We start from the raw sequence: 15,990 nt of genomic DNA on the forward strand, positions 1-15,990 counted from the left end.
TAACATCATCACGGTCAGACAGCAAATGCTCAACATAGAAGATATTTCCCCCATGCTAAATTCTGGTGCGTACTTTTCATTACATTTCAAGTTCTACATTCTGAGGTAACTAAATCTAAGGGATGTAAGGACAAAACTACCGACAATGAGAAGCAGAAACAGGGTTTCACAACAAGCAATCTAATAACACAAAGAAAAAATATGTAAATAATTGGTCTGGGGGATGGGAAATGTGAGAAAATCCTGTGCTCCTTCTGAGAGAACAATATAAAGCATTGTCTATTTAATATTTGTAAGCTGTTTTCTATCTACCTACCTATTGACCTATCTATGTGTCAGATCAAGAAATGTCTAGACATTTAAAATATGTCAATTATATGTATGCATATCACTTAGGTATCATATACATTAAAATATCAATAATAGGCAGCAAAAGATAAATATGTAACTTCAAAAAAACCATCTGCCAAATTATTCTCTAAGTGGGTAACTAGTGCCTAAAAATCTTTAAAGACGATATCAGCCTACCTGAGTCAATGGTGAAACACTGATAATATAAAGGGATTGAAAAGGTCACCCACATTTTCAGAATAATGTTCATCTTAAAAAATATTTTAATCATAAAATCTACTAACATCTCAAAGGTGAGAGTCACTTCCTCTACAACTCTAAGAGTTTGTGCTGTTACATCTCAAAAAGTGAGGAATGTCTGTAAAATCAGATTTAAATAATAATCTTAAAAATAAGATCTCTCAAGTCTAGTATATAAGGAGCTGGGGGGGGAGAATAATAATGTTCAAACATGCCAATGATCAATGATATCTGCAGAATAAACATGATCAAACAAAAGTTTATGGGAACTTAAACAGAAAAAGCAAACCTCAGAGATATATATTTGAACCATGATTGACAATGCAACTATGGTGATTAGGTGATCACAGTAGGCAGCAAGTAAAAGCCAGAACTCCAGGAAGCATGACATTGGGAGGCATATAGAAATGAATGTTCCCTGACTCTCAGCATCATTCCAACATGTGCCACTAGCCATGTTTCAAGTTCTCTATAGCCACATGTGGCCAGTGGCTACCATACTGGACAGAGCAGGACTGAAGGAGAAACAACACTGTTTAGCAGTTGGGGAGGATGAGATAATTTTCCAAGGACTTACCCGGCTGTCCAGTGGTTAAGACTCCACCTTCCAATGCAGGGGCGTGGGTTCAATCCCTGATCCGGGAACTTAGATCCCCCAGGCCATGTGGTACAGCCAAAAAAAAAAAAAAAAAAATTTCCAAGATCCATTCCATGCCCTATGAATCACAAAATCTTAGGGCATCAGAACAACCACTGGAGTCTTCATTGACTCATTTTAATTAAAGGCATTAGAATTTATGACTTATAAATGTGGATTAAATAACTAGGGAAAAAAGAGTAATATGAAAAAAATAATGAAGAATTAATCAGAATAATGCCAGAAATTTTTCCCGTTGATCACAAAGACCTTTTCAAAATAATTAGTTTTAACGTCCAAAGGAAGAAAAATCTCTATTCGAAAACATCGATAGATTCACTTTAAAGGAATGGATGAGAAGTGAAATCATAATGAGTATTAATAAAAGGGGCTATTAGTGGCTAACACAATGTAACTACCTCTAAAAGCAGTTTCAAAAGAAGAAAAGCTCACTTTTCTTTGAAAGGCGGTAACTTTCTTCTTTACACACATCCCACTGATTTGGAAACCTGATCAAAGACTCACAGTGACCTCAAAGTTCAACTATAAGGTTTCCAGGCCAGGTAAGAATGATAGTCACATAGCTCTGCTAAATTTACTCCTTTGCAAAAGAAATGGTTATACTCTTATATTGTTTCAATGATTAAAAATCTTTGATGCTGATTAATCTGCAATTTACCTCCCTATAGCTTCTACTCACTTGTAGTAAAGACATAGCATCAATGAACTTCCTTTTCCTATATAACGTGGGATGTTCTTATATCCAGAAGCACAGAAATATTAAGATATAAGTTCATATAAGAGCTGATATAGCTAATCTTCCATTAACTGTCAAGTGGAAATCATGCCTTCTTTGTCACCAACACCACAAAGCTTACCCTCTACTTGAGTCTTAAGTTTACACAGAACCAATCAGAACTCTGGCTTTTCATTTTAAAAAAAGGTAATTAGGGCTTCCCTGGTGGCGCAGTGGTTGAGAGTCCGCCTGCCGATGCAGGGGAGACGGGCTCGTGCCCCGGTCCGGGAGGATCCCACATGCCGCGGAGCGGCTGGGCCCGTGAGCCATGGCCGCTGAGCCTGCGCGTCCGGAGCCTGTGCTCCGCAACGGGAGAGGCCACAACAGTGAGAGGCCTGCGTACCGCAAAAAAAGAAAGGTAATTATACCAAGAACTACACAAATTGCACAAACTGTCAGATATATTGGCAGACCAACCCCTTCACATATGCCCCTCAAAACAGCAGATAAAACATTGTTACTTCAGTACTCATTCTTCACAGAACACCCTGAATCACAAAATAACTCTAAAAATGCAATATTAGCTGATGTCACAATAAACTAGTGCTGCCATGGTATCTTGAACATGGCAGGAAACATGAATATTTGTAGCATTAATGATATTACAACATTTAGGAGGAGACCTTCAAGATGGCGGAGGAAGGAGACGTGGAGATCACCTTCCTCTCCACAAATACATCAGAAATACAACTACATGTGAAACAACGCCTACAGAACACCTACTGAACACTGGCAGAAGACCTCAGACCTCCCAAAAGGCAAGAAACTCCCCACGTACCTGGGTAGGGCAAAAGGAAAAACAGAGACAAAAGAATAGGGACGGGACCTGCACTAGTGGGAGAGAGCTGTGAAGGAGGAAAGGTTTCTACACACCAGGAAGCCCCTTCGCGGGCGGAGACTGCGGGTGGCGTAGCGGAAGCTTCGGAGCCGCTGAGGAGAGCGCAGCAACAGGGGTGCGGAGGGCAAAGCAGAGAGATTCCCGCACAGAGGATCAGGGCCGACCGGCACTCGAGAGGCTTGTCTGCTCACCTGCCGGGGCGGGCGGGGCTGGGAGCTGAGGCTCGGGCTTCGGTCGGAGCGCAGGGAGAGGACTGGGGTTGGCGGAGTGAACACAGCCTGAAGGGGTTAGTGCGCCACGGCTAGCCGGGAGGGAGTCCGGGAAAAAGTCTGGACTGCCGAAGAGGCAAGAGACTTTTTCTTGCCTCTTTGTTTCCTGGTGCGTGAGGAGAGGGGATTAAGAGCGCCGCCTAAACGAGCTCCAGAGACGGGCGCGAGCCGCGGCTCTCAGCGTGGACCCCAGAAACGGGCAGGAGATGCTAAGGTTTTTTTGCAGCCACCAAGAAGCCTGTGTGCGAACACAGGTCACTATCCACACCTCCCTCCCGGGAGCCTGTACAGCCTGCCACTGCCAGGGTCCCGGGATCCAGGGACAACTTCCCCGGGAGAACACAAGGCACGCCTCAGGCTGTTGCAATATCACGGTGGCCTCTGCTGCCGCAGGCCCGCCCCACACTCCGTACCCCTCCCTCCCCCGCGGCCTGAGTGAGCCAGAGCCCCCGAATCAGCTGCTCCTTTAACCCTGTCCTGTCTGAGCGGGTACAGATGTCCTCAGGCGACCTACATGCAGAGGCGGGGCCAAATCCACAGCTGAACCCCAGAAGCTGTGCGAACAAAGAAGAGAAAGGGAAATCTCTCCCAGCAGCCTCAGGAGCAGCGGATTAAATCTCCACAATCAACTTGATGAACGCTGCACCTGTGGAATACCTGAATAGACAATGAATCATCCCAAAATTGAGGCGGTGGGCTTTCAGAGCAACGATATATTTTATTCCTTTTTCTCTTTTTGTGAGTGTGTATGTGTATGCTTCTTTGTGTGATTTTCTCTGTATACCTTTACTTTTACCATTTGTCCAAGGGTTCTGCCTATCTGTGTTTTATTTATTTATTTATTTTTTGGTTGCTCTCTTCATTCTTTCTTTATTACTTTTTAATTTTTTAATAATTATTTTTTATTTTAATAACCTTATTTTACTTTATTTTTTCCTTTCTTTCTTTCTTTTTTTCTGCCTTTCCTAATTCTAAGCCATGTGGCTGACAGGGTCTTGGTGCTCCGGCCGTGAGTCAGGCCTCTGCCTCTGAGGTAGGAGAGAATTCTGGACATTGGTTCACCAGAGACATACCGGCTCCACGTAATATTAAAGGCGAAAGCCCTCCCAGAGATCTCCATCTCAACGCTAAGACCCAGCTCCACACAACGACCAGCAAGCTACAGTGCTGGACACCCTATGCCAAAACAACTAGCAAGACAGGAACACAACCCCACCCATTGGCAGAGAGGCTGCCTAAAATCATAATAAGGTCACAGACACTCCAAAACACACCATCAGATGCGGTCCTGCCCACAAGAAAGACAAGATACAGACTCAGCCTCCAGAACACAGGCACCAGTCCCCTCCACCAGGAAGCATACATAACCCACTGAACCAAACATAGCCACTGGGGGCAGACACCAAACACAACGGGAAGTACAAACATGCAGGCTGTGAAAAGGAGACACCAAATACAGTAAGTGAAGCAAAATGAGAAGACAGAGAAACACACAGCAGATGAAGGAACAAGGGAAAAACCCACCAAACCTAACAAATGAAGAGGAAATAGGCAGTCTACCTGAAAAAGAATTCAGCATAATGATAGTAAAGATGATCCAAAGTCTTGGAAATAGAATAGACAAAATGCAAGAAACATTTAACAAGGACCTAGAAGAACTAAAGATGAAACAAACAATGATGAACAACACAATAAATGAAATTAAAAATTCTCTAGAAGGAAACAATAGCAGAATAACTGAGGCAGAAGAATGGATAAGTGAACTGGAAGATAAAATAGTAGAAATAACTACTGCAGAGCAGAATAAAGAAAAAAGAATGAAAAGAATTGAGGACAGTTTCAGAGACCGCTGGGACAACATTAAATGCACCAACATTCGAATTATAGGGGTCCCAGAAGAAGAAGAGAAAAAGAAAGGGACTGAGAAAATATTTGAAGAGATTATAGTTGAAAACTTCCCCAATATGGGAAAGGAAATAGTTAATCAAGTCCAGGAAGCACAGAGAGTCCCATTCAGGATAAATCCAAGGAGAAACACGCCAAGACACATATTAATCAAACTATCAAAAATCAAATACAAAAAAAAATATTAAAAGCAGCAAGGGAAAAACAACAAATAACATACAAGGGAATCCCCATAAGGTCAACAGCTGATCTTTCAGCAGAAACTCTGCAAGCCAGAAGGGAGTGGCAGGACATATTTAAAGTGATGAAAGGCAAAAACCTACAACCAAGATTACTCTACCCAGCAAGGATCTCATTCAGATTCGACAGAGAAATTGAAACCTTTACAGACAAGCAAAAGCTACGAGAAATCAGCACGACAAAGCCAGTTTTACAACAAATGCTAAAGGAACTTCTCTAGGCAGGAAACACAAGAGAAGGAAAAGACCAACAATAATAAACCCAAAACAATTGAGAAAATGGTAATAGGAACATACATATCGATAATTACCTTAAATGGATTAAATGCTGCAACCAAAAGATATAGCCTGGCTGAATGGATACAAAAACAAGACCCATATATATGTGGTCTACATAAGACCCATTTCAGACCTAGGGATGGAAAAAGATATTCCATGCAAATGGAAATCAAAAGAAAGCTGGAGTAGCAATTCTCATACCAGACAAAATAGACTTTAAAATAAAGACTACTACAAGAGACAAAGAAGGACAATACATAATGATCAAGGGATCAATCCAAGAAGAAGATATAACAATTGTAAATATTTATGCACCCAACCTAGGAGCATCTCAATACATAAGGCAAATGCTAACAGCCACAAAAGGGGAAATTAACAGTAACACAATCATAGTAGGGGATTTTAACACCCCATTTTCACCAATGGACAGATCAACCAAAATGAAAATAAATAAGGAAACACAAGCTTTAAATGATACGTTACACAAGATGGACTTAACTGATATTTATAGGACATTCCATCCAAAAACAACAAAATACACGTTCTTCTCAAGTGCTCATGGAACATTCTCCAGGATAGATCATATCTTGGGTCACACATCAAGCCTTGGTACATTTAAGAAAACTGAAATCGTATCAAGTATCTTTTCCGACCACAACACTATGAGACTAGATATCAACAGTAAGAAAAAGTCTGTAAAAAATACAAACACATGGAGGCTAAACAATACACTAGTAAATAACCAAGAAATCACTGAAGAAACCAAAGAGGAAATCAAAAAATACCTAGAAACAAATAATGAAAACACAACAACCCAAAACCTATGGGATGCAGTAAAAGCAGTTCTTAGAGGGAAGTCTATAGCAATACAGTCCTACCTCAAGAAACAAGAAACATCTCAAATAAACAACCTAACCTTACACCTAAAGCAATTAGAGAAATAAGAACAAAAAAACCCCAAAGTTAGCCAAAGGAAAGAACTCATAAAGATCAGATCAGAAATAAATGAAAAAGAAATGAAGGAAACAATAGCAAAGATCAATAAAACTAAAACCTGGTTCCTTGAGGAAATAAACAAAATTGATAAATCATTAGCTAGACTCATCAAGAAAAAAACGGAAGACTCAAATCAATAGAATTAGAAGTGAAAAAGGAGAAGTAACAACTGACACTGCAGAAATACAAAGGATCATGAGAGATTACTACAAGCAACTATATGCCAATAAAATGGACAACCATGAAGAAATGGACAAATTCTTGGAAAGGTACAATTTTCCAAGAGTGAACCAGGAAGAATTAGAAAATATAAACAGACCTATCACAAGTAATGAAATTGAAACTGTAATTAAAAATCTTCCAACAAACAAAAGTCCAGGACCAGGTGGCTTCACAGGCAAATTCTATCAAACATTTAGAGAAAAGCTAACACCAGTCCTTCTCAAACTCATCCAAAAAACTGCAGAGGGAGAAACACTCCCAAATTCATTCTATGAAGCCACCATCACCCTGATACCAACACAAGACAAAGATGTCACAAAGAAAGAAAACTACAGGCCAATATCACTGATGAACAAAGATGCAAAAATCTTCAAAAAAATACTAGCAAACAGAATCCAACAGCACATTAAAAGGATCATACACCATGATCAAGTGGGGTTTATCCCTGGAATGCAAAGATTCTTCAATATATGTGAATCAATCAATGTGATACACCATATTAACAAACTGAAGGATAAAAACCATATGATCAACTCAGTAGCTGCAGAAAAAGCTTTTGACAAAATTCAACACCCATTTGTGATAAAAAACCCTCCAGAAAGTAGGCATAGAGGGAACTTACCTCAACATAATAAAGGCCATATATGACAAACCCACAGCCAACATTGTTCTCAATGGTGAAAAACTGAAACCATTTCCACTAAGATCAGGAAGAAGACAAGGTTGCCCACTCTCACCACTCTTATTCAACATAGTATGGAAGTTTTAGCCACAGCAAACAGAGAAGAAAAGGAAATAAAAGGAATCCAAATCGAAACAGAAGAAGTAAAGCTGCCACTGTTTGCAGATGACATGACACTGTACATAGAGAATCCTAAGGATGCTACCAGAAAACTACATGAGCTAATCAATGAATTTGGTAAAGTAGCAGGATACAAAATCAATGCTCAGAAATCTCTTTTATTCCTACACACTAATGATGAAAAATCTGAAAGTGAAATTAAGAAAACACTCTCATTTACCACTGCAACAAAAAGAATAAAATACCTAGGAATAAACCTACTTAAGGAGACAAAAGACCTGCATGCAGAAAACTATAAGACACTGATGAAAGAAATTAAAGATGATACAAACAGATGGAGAGATATACCATGTTCTTGGATTGGAAGAATCAACACTGTGAAAATGACTAAATGACTCAAAGCAATCTACAGATTCAATGCAATCCCTATCAAATTACCAATGGCATTTTTCACAGAACTAGAACAAACTATTTCACAATATGTATGGAAACACAAAAGACCCTTAATAGCCAAAGCAATCTTGAGAAAGAAAACTGAGCTGGAGGAATCAGGATCCCTGACTTCAGACTCTACTACAAAGCTACAGTAATCAAGACAGTATGGTACTGGCACAAAAACAGAAATATAAATCAATGGAACAGGATAGAAAGCCCAGAGATAAACCCACACACATATGGTCACCTTATTTTTGAAAAAGGAGGCAAGAATATACAATGGAGAGAAGACAGCCTCTTCAATAAGTGGTGCTGGGAAAACCAGACAGCTACATGTAACAGAATGAAATTAGAACACTCCCTAAGACCATACACAAAAATAAACTCAAAATGGATTAAAGACCTAAATGTAAGGCCAGACAGTATAAAACTCGTAGAGGAAAACATAGGCAGAACACTCTATGACATAAATCACAGCAAGACCCACCTCCTAGAGAAATGGAAAAACAAAAATCAACAAATGGGACATAATGAAACTTTAAAGCTTTGCACAGCAAAGGAAACCATAAACAAGATGAAAAGACAACCCTCAGAATGGGAGAAAATATTTGCAAATGAAGCAACTGACAAAGGATTAATCTCCAAAATTTACAAGCAGCTCATGCAGCTCAATATCAAAAAAACAAACAACCCAATCCAAAAATGGGCAGAAGACCTAAACAGACATTTCTCCAAAGAAGATATACAGATTGCCAACAGACACATGAAAGAATGCTCAGCATCACTAATCATTAGAGAAATGCAAATCAAAACTGCAATGAGGGGGGGCTTCCCTGGTGGCGCAGTGGTTGAGAGTCCGCCTGCTGATGCAGGGGACACGGGTTCGTGCCCCGGTCCGGGAAGATCCCACATGCCACAGAGCAGCTGGGCCCGTAAACCTGTGCCTCTGGAGCCTGTGCTCCGCAACGGGAGAGGTCACAACAGTGAGACGCTCGCATACCGCAAAACAAAAACAAAAACAAAAAACAAAAACAAAAAACTACAATGAGGTATCACCTCACACCAGTCAGAATGGCTATCATCAAAAAAACTACTAAAAAAAAAAAAAAAACTACTAACGGGCTTCCCTGGTGGCACAGTGGTTGGGAGTCCGCCTGCCGATGCAGGGGACACAGGTTCGTGCCCCGTTCCGGGGGATCCCACGTGCCGCGGAGCGGCTGGGCCCCCGGAGCCTGTGCTCTGCAGCGGGAGAAGCCACTGTAGTGAGAGGCCCGCGTACAAAAAAACTACTAACAATAAATGCTGAAGAGGGTGTGGAGAAAAGTGAACCCTCTTGCACTCTTGGTGGGAAGGTAAATTGATATAGCCACTATGTAGAACTGTATGGAGGTTCCTTTAAAAAACTAAAAATAGAACCAGCATACGACCCAGCAATCCCACTACTGGCCATATACCCTGAGAAAACCATAATTCAATAAGAGACATGTACCACAGTGTTCATGGCAGCTCTATTTACAATAGCCAGGACATGGATGCAACCTAAGTGTCCATCAACAGATGAATGGATAAAGAAGATGTGACACATATATACAATGGAATATTACTCAGCCATAAAAAGAAATGAAATTGAGTTATTTGTAGTGAGGTGGATGGACCTAGAGTCTGTCATATAAAGTAAGTCAGAAACAGAAAAACAAATACCGTATGCTAACACATATATATGGAATCTAAAAAAAAATGGTTCTGAAGAACCTAGGGTAGGACAGGAATAAAGACATAGAGAATGGACTTGAGGACACGGGGAGGGGGAAGGGTTAGCTGGGACAAAGTGAGAGAGTGGCATGGACATATATACACTACCAAATGTAAAATAGCTAGCTAGTGGGAAGCAGCCGCGTAGCACAGGGAGATGCTTTGTGACCACCTAGAGGGGTAAGATAGGGAGGGTGGGAAGGAGACGCAAGTGGGAGGCGATATGGGGATATATTTATATGTATAGCTGATTCACTTTCTTATAAAGCAGAAACTAACATACCATTGTAAAGCAATTATACTCCAATAAAGATGTTTAACAGTAAATAAATAAATGACATTACAACATTTAAAAATCCATTGGATAGATGATCAGGTAACTATAAAAGAAAAGGAAATGAAAATACAAACGGAATAAGAACAAATAAAGGAAAAATCTTAATGGGAGATATGAATTTTTATATTTGTTTTGGTAATGCAGAGTTAAAATAAAACAAAAATAACTACCATTACCTTAAATCGTTTCCATTTCATACCAGAAAGTGCATTTTTTACTCACTTTTGCTCTGACTTGTAGCTTCTCACAAAAGCAATATAACCATTTTTTTTATTATTAAAAAAAATAATAATAATGCTACCAAAACTCTTCTAAGAACTTTGGAGACTTTTTTCCCAAGTAATATTCAAAGAAATTTTTGAGCAGATTTTCCCTTACTAGTTGTAATGACAGTTATTTTCTCTTTTATTTGGTCCTAATGTAAAGTTATATAATTCCTATTAATAGCACATGATGAATCTACCACCAATATTATCTGAAGGGGTGGAACTCCGAGTTGAATTGTATTCATCATTTTCCACTGGAAAAACATCCTCAGTATTGGCCAAGAATTAGTACCTTAAAGAAAACAAGACCAAATACCTGCTGGATACAGGCTTATATAGCAGGGAATAAACAGCAAGGAGCAAATTCACAATGTGAGCTCATGTCAGTGCCAAACACTTCAAATAAATTTAAACTTGTCTGAATCTCCACACTTTCATTTTTTATCAGAGACCACAGACTCAAGCCAATACTTTTGTTTTGATACTGTAATACATACATAAAAACCGTAACTGTTACAACAACTCATATTCATGCAGCCTTTCAGTTTACAAAAAGCTATCATATGCATTATCTAATAGAGCCCTCACGAGCACCAAGCTCTGTGTTGCTATCCCCACCAGGGAAACTGAGTGCCAGAAAGGGTCAATGACTTGCTCCACGTAGAGGAAATATTATTAACTAACAGAACTCGGCTCCTGACTGCCAATCTGGGCTGTTTTTGTTAAACTGCAGAGGCTTCCATGACAAGTTATTCTTCAAAATAGAAATAAGACAAAACCCTGATTCATCAATTCATGAACTGTTTTTTGTCACTCTGGATGCAGTCTTGTCCTCAGCCACTGCACATACATATTGGAGAGCTGAGGGGCTGGGGAGGGCAGTGATGATTGTAAAATAAAACACACACTAAGTGGGAATGATCTAGATTAAACATTTTAACATTGTTTGCTGAAAATAAATATCTCAGCCTCAGACCCACAGTTATAAAACTAAAAGAGACCTTGAAATTCATCTGTTCTTTTTCCATTTCACAGGTGAGGAAAATATGGTGATGGAGAGAGCACAGAACTCCCTAAAGGTCACCCCGGTAACTGCCGACAGCAGAGCCAGGACCACACAGAGCTGGCTCTCTTCCACTCCATGCCCTGATTGTGTTTGCAAATTAAAGGACTAAGTACAGTCCAGATATTTACAAGGAACCATCACAGTGCTAGAGAAATGAGCAGATTAGACCTTACACACCAACATTACAAGTGTAAAAATTATTATTTTACATATCATTGAAAGCAGCAGGAACTTTATAGGAAAAATAGTCAACGTATATATTTTAGGTGCTCATTGTTAAGATTAAGGAAATTTTCTAAAATATAACTTTTTTTCCCTTTAGATATATGGAATTTTTTTGAATTTTGTTATAATAATAACAGACTTAAGTACATTCAAAAACAGGATAGGGCTTCCCTGGTGGCACAGTAGTTGAGAGTCCGCCTGCCGATGCAGGGGATGTGGGTTTGTGCCCCGGTGTGGGAAGATCCCACATGCCGCGGAGCGGCTGGGCCCGTGAGCCATGGCCGCTGAGCCTGCGCGTCCGGAGCCTGTGCTCCGCAACAGGAGAGGCCACAACAGTGAGAGGCCCGCGTACCGCAAAAAAAAAAACAAAAAAAAACACAGGATAGTCTCTCAAAACTGTCACCACCTGTAACTTACATGAAGAATAAGAAACAATAACATTTCATCACCTTTTCTAGATACAGGTCTTTCAACCTATTACCTACATTACCTGTCCGGTTCACACCATTGCCTGTCTTTTTCAGGAGTTTTCGGAAAGTTATTGAGCTATTTTGAATGTAGGTGATTCTTATTTCCCCTCTGAAACTTAAATGCTAGGCAACAAAATATCTCTGAAGTTTAACTGACCGACATGCTAAAAATGCTTAGGTTGTAAGCAAGCCATTTGCTACTTACACAATATTCATTTCCACATTAAAAAAATAAATAATCTAATTATACTTTACTGTACCTGTGAGTCCTTTAAAAGACTTTTCACTCTCCAATTCAAATCGGATATGAAATTCTTTTTGGAGATGCAGAATATAAGAGTTTTCTAGATATTATTGAACATCATTCCATAGGAAAAAAAACCCATTTATGTAGACCAATAGTAAACCACACAGATGATAGAAAATATTGACAGTAAAATTAGTTTTTTGTCTCACATTTACAAGATCATTTTTCCACTTTAATACAAGGTCTAATCTATAGCAGATGCCGGTACTAATTGAAAGAAAATTCCATCCTTCATGTTCTGATCAATCTGAGGACGGTTTTTTCCAGAGGTGAAGAGCTGCCTGAATTCTGAAGTGTAGTCTGGACTCCAGTGAGTAATCTTTGTAGTTATTTCTAAAGATAAATAACAATAATATTGTAATGTCAAAATTCGTTTATACAACAGGGCACCACCACCCTCCTCCCCTCCTCTCATCTTCATTCCTTATTTGCTTTCAAACGTTAATATGCATAACAGTGGATTTTGTTAAAATGCAGATTCTGGTTCTGGGAGGAGATGAGGACTGCAATATTCTGTATTTCTAGAAGCTTCCTGGTGGTGGTCTAAAAAGCATGCTTCGACTAGCAAGGTTTATATGTAATTACCAAACCATTCACAAACAGCAAGAAGGTTACATGGAGGGCTTAACAAATTTTGTGAACTATTTTTAAAGAGTTGACCTCCTTTTCTAAACTGGAAACTTCTGGCAGCCTGTAAAAACAAGGTGAACATAATCCTTCACCCCCACCACACACACACACACAAATTTTTATATATATATAGATTTAGATATAGATATAGAAACTCGCACAAAACGACAATTACAACAAAGATAGCAGGATTACTCGGTGACACCAAAATTACTTACTGCAATTCTGATGGGCAAATATCAATGGTTTGATCAATAATTATTATGTGGCAATGTCAGGAGGGGCATTAGAAATCCACAGATTATTTAAAAACTTCACTTAGATCATCCATGTTGACTTCTCTTTGCTAGAATTGTTCCGAATCAGCAAAATGGAATGCTTTGGACCTTGGGCTCTGCTTTCACACACCACCGTGGCCCATGGGAGAGCTGTACTTTCTTTGCAGTGGCATTCATTCCTTTCTATAGCCCTTTACTTTATACAGGTCTAAGGGTTACTTACTGGTAACCTTGATAATCAGGGTTATTATTCATAATGAGGGTTATTATTCATAAGCTAAGCCAACACCTTACTAGAGTTTACCAAAGGACATAATTGAGTATTTCCCTAATTAACTTTGGAAGCTTTGCAAAGCTCCTACTGCACAAAGAAAACTACAGATAATCAACAGTCTTGAAATTATGGGACGTCTGTTTATGTTGACATCACTGGGACTGTCTTGAGTTAGTGGTGACTTTTGATCACTGCTGGTCTTGCTTTTTCATAGTGAATTACTAGTCTTTTATTTTCATTGTTTTAAAGTTGTCTTATTGTGCATTGCTTAGATAACACCAAATATGTCCAAATGATAGGAATACTTAGAAACCATATTTTTAGTCCCAGATTTTCCAATGGGACTAAAAATTTTCAATAGATTTGAAGATACACGAATGTCAGTTGACATAAGAGTCATACTCACTCTCAACAAATTAACTTTAAAAGTGACTTTCTCTCATATCCTTGGCTTTAAAAAAAAAAAAGATAATGAAACCTCTCTTGGCTCCACTGTGCCTCCAAAGCTTCTGCCCCATTACTATGCTTTATTCACAGCCAAATATCCTGAAGGAGTTGCCTGGAGTAGCAAACTCCACTTTCTCACCTTGCTTGTCAAAGTCACCGATGATCATGCTGCCAAGTTCAGCAGCCAGTTCTCTGGTCTCACCTTGATTGACCTCTTGGCAGCCATCTTCACAACTGACCACTCTCTTCTTTTGAAACATTTTGTTCACTTGGCTTTCCCGGATGTCCTCCTAACTCACTGGCCACTTCTTAATCTTCTTGTTTAATCTCTAAAATGATGGCATATCCCAGGGCTATGCTGGATCTCCTTCTCTAGCTGTATAACTTTCCCCAAATGACCTCATCAAGCACCACAGCTTTAAATATCACTGTCTCTGTTCTGGTGACTTTGAAATATCTACATTTGGCCTTGACCTTTACACTGAACTCCATGCTGGTATATATGACTGCCAATTCACCATCTCCACATGAATACCTATAGGCACCTCAAAATATCACAGTCCAAACAGGAGTAAGTTTTTTTTTTTTCTCTCTCTCTCCTCAATCCTTATCTTCTAAGTATTCCCCATTTCAATCAAGAAGCATTATCAACCTCCTGGCTCAACACCCTCCCCGCTCCACCCCCCAGCCAAGAATGCTCCCCACACGGTCCTCTGGTGACTGGTCTTCTCAGGACTGGCTTTAATTATGCTAATCTCAACTACATACCCCCTCAAGGAAACCTTCCAGAATCAATTCAATCTCAAGTAGCACTCGAGTACCCTGTATCATATCGTAAATCTCAGCAAAGCATATACCATTGCTACTCTTCTTATTTGTTTATTTACCAATGCCCCTCAACTTAGAAGGTAGAAACATTGCCTGTTTATGCACAGTTGTCTATCTAGAACCTTTTCTAGTGTTTAGCACATAATAGGTACTCAGTGAATGCTCTGCTGAATTTGAGTAAATGAACAAACTAGTGGATCAGCAAGCTATTTATCGCCTACAGCGATCATGGCATTCTTTCTCCATGGCAAGTAGTGTTCAAAGCAAGCAGACCACAGGGTTTGTGCCCCCAGTAAGTGAGCCATGATCACAGGAGGTCTGAGAGCCACTGGACAGCAGAATTGATAAAGTGCTTTGAAACTGCCACAGTAGTCAGAAAGAAGAAAGAGGAGAAGATTCAAAGGGCTTCTTCAAATCAATGGCTCTTTAAGGAAATGAGAGAGATGGTAGAACACACCAAGGATCGGCAAACTATGACCAAAATTATGGCCAAATCTGGGCACACCCATTTATTTACATATTGTCTTCTATGGCTGCTTTTAATACAATTGAGTAGTTGCAATGGAGACCTTATACTGTAAAGCCAAAAATACTTACTAACTGGCCCTTTACAGAAAAAGTTTGCTGACCCCTGATACAGAAGAGAATAGGCCAGAAATCTGTCATGTAGGTCCCCAAAATCACAACATTTGTAAACAGCCACAGGGTCAGGCATTAAGAGGATTGGAGGGCTTCCCTGGTGGCGCAGTGGTTGAGAGTCCGCCTGCCAATGCAGGAGATGTGGGTTCGTGCTCCAGTCTGGGAAGATCCCACACGCCGCGGAGCGGCTGGGCCCATGAGCCATGGCCGCTGAGCCTGTGCTCCGCAACAGGAGAGGCCGCAACAGTGAGAGGCACGTGTACCGCAAAAAAAAAAAAAAAAAAAAAAGGGTTGGAAACAGCACAATTGCAGCAAAAGCCAGAGGCAGAAACTAAGCATAAATTAGCAAGTGTAAAATTGTGACTAATTTTTCATTAATGTGTTCATTTTAAGTGTATCAAGTTACTGCCGTTGTTAAAATTGTATTGACATTCCTGACTCCATAGCAATCAAAGAGAAGCT

The 15,990-nt window shown here is 39.8% G+C and overlaps 1 protein-coding gene across 1 annotated transcript in view; it reads right to left on the reverse strand.

Annotated features, from left to right (window-relative positions):
• Nucleotides 1-15,596: 15,596 nt before the first annotated feature.
• The window catches only part of TTC39B (tetratricopeptide repeat domain 39B), a 130,473-nt gene continuing 130,079 nt past the window's right edge, over nucleotides 15,597-15,990 (reverse strand). Inside the window, exon 21 of the mRNA XM_070045747.1 lies at nucleotides 15,597-15,744. Coding sequence (XP_069901848.1) covers nucleotides 15,597-15,744 — 148 coding nt within the window. The remainder of the gene's footprint in view (nucleotides 15,745-15,990) is intronic.

Source organism: Globicephala melas, chromosome 6, assembly GCF_963455315.2.
Source record: "Globicephala melas chromosome 6, mGloMel1.2, whole genome shotgun sequence".
NCBI classification, from domain to species: Eukaryota; Metazoa; Chordata; class Mammalia; order Artiodactyla; family Delphinidae; genus Globicephala; species Globicephala melas.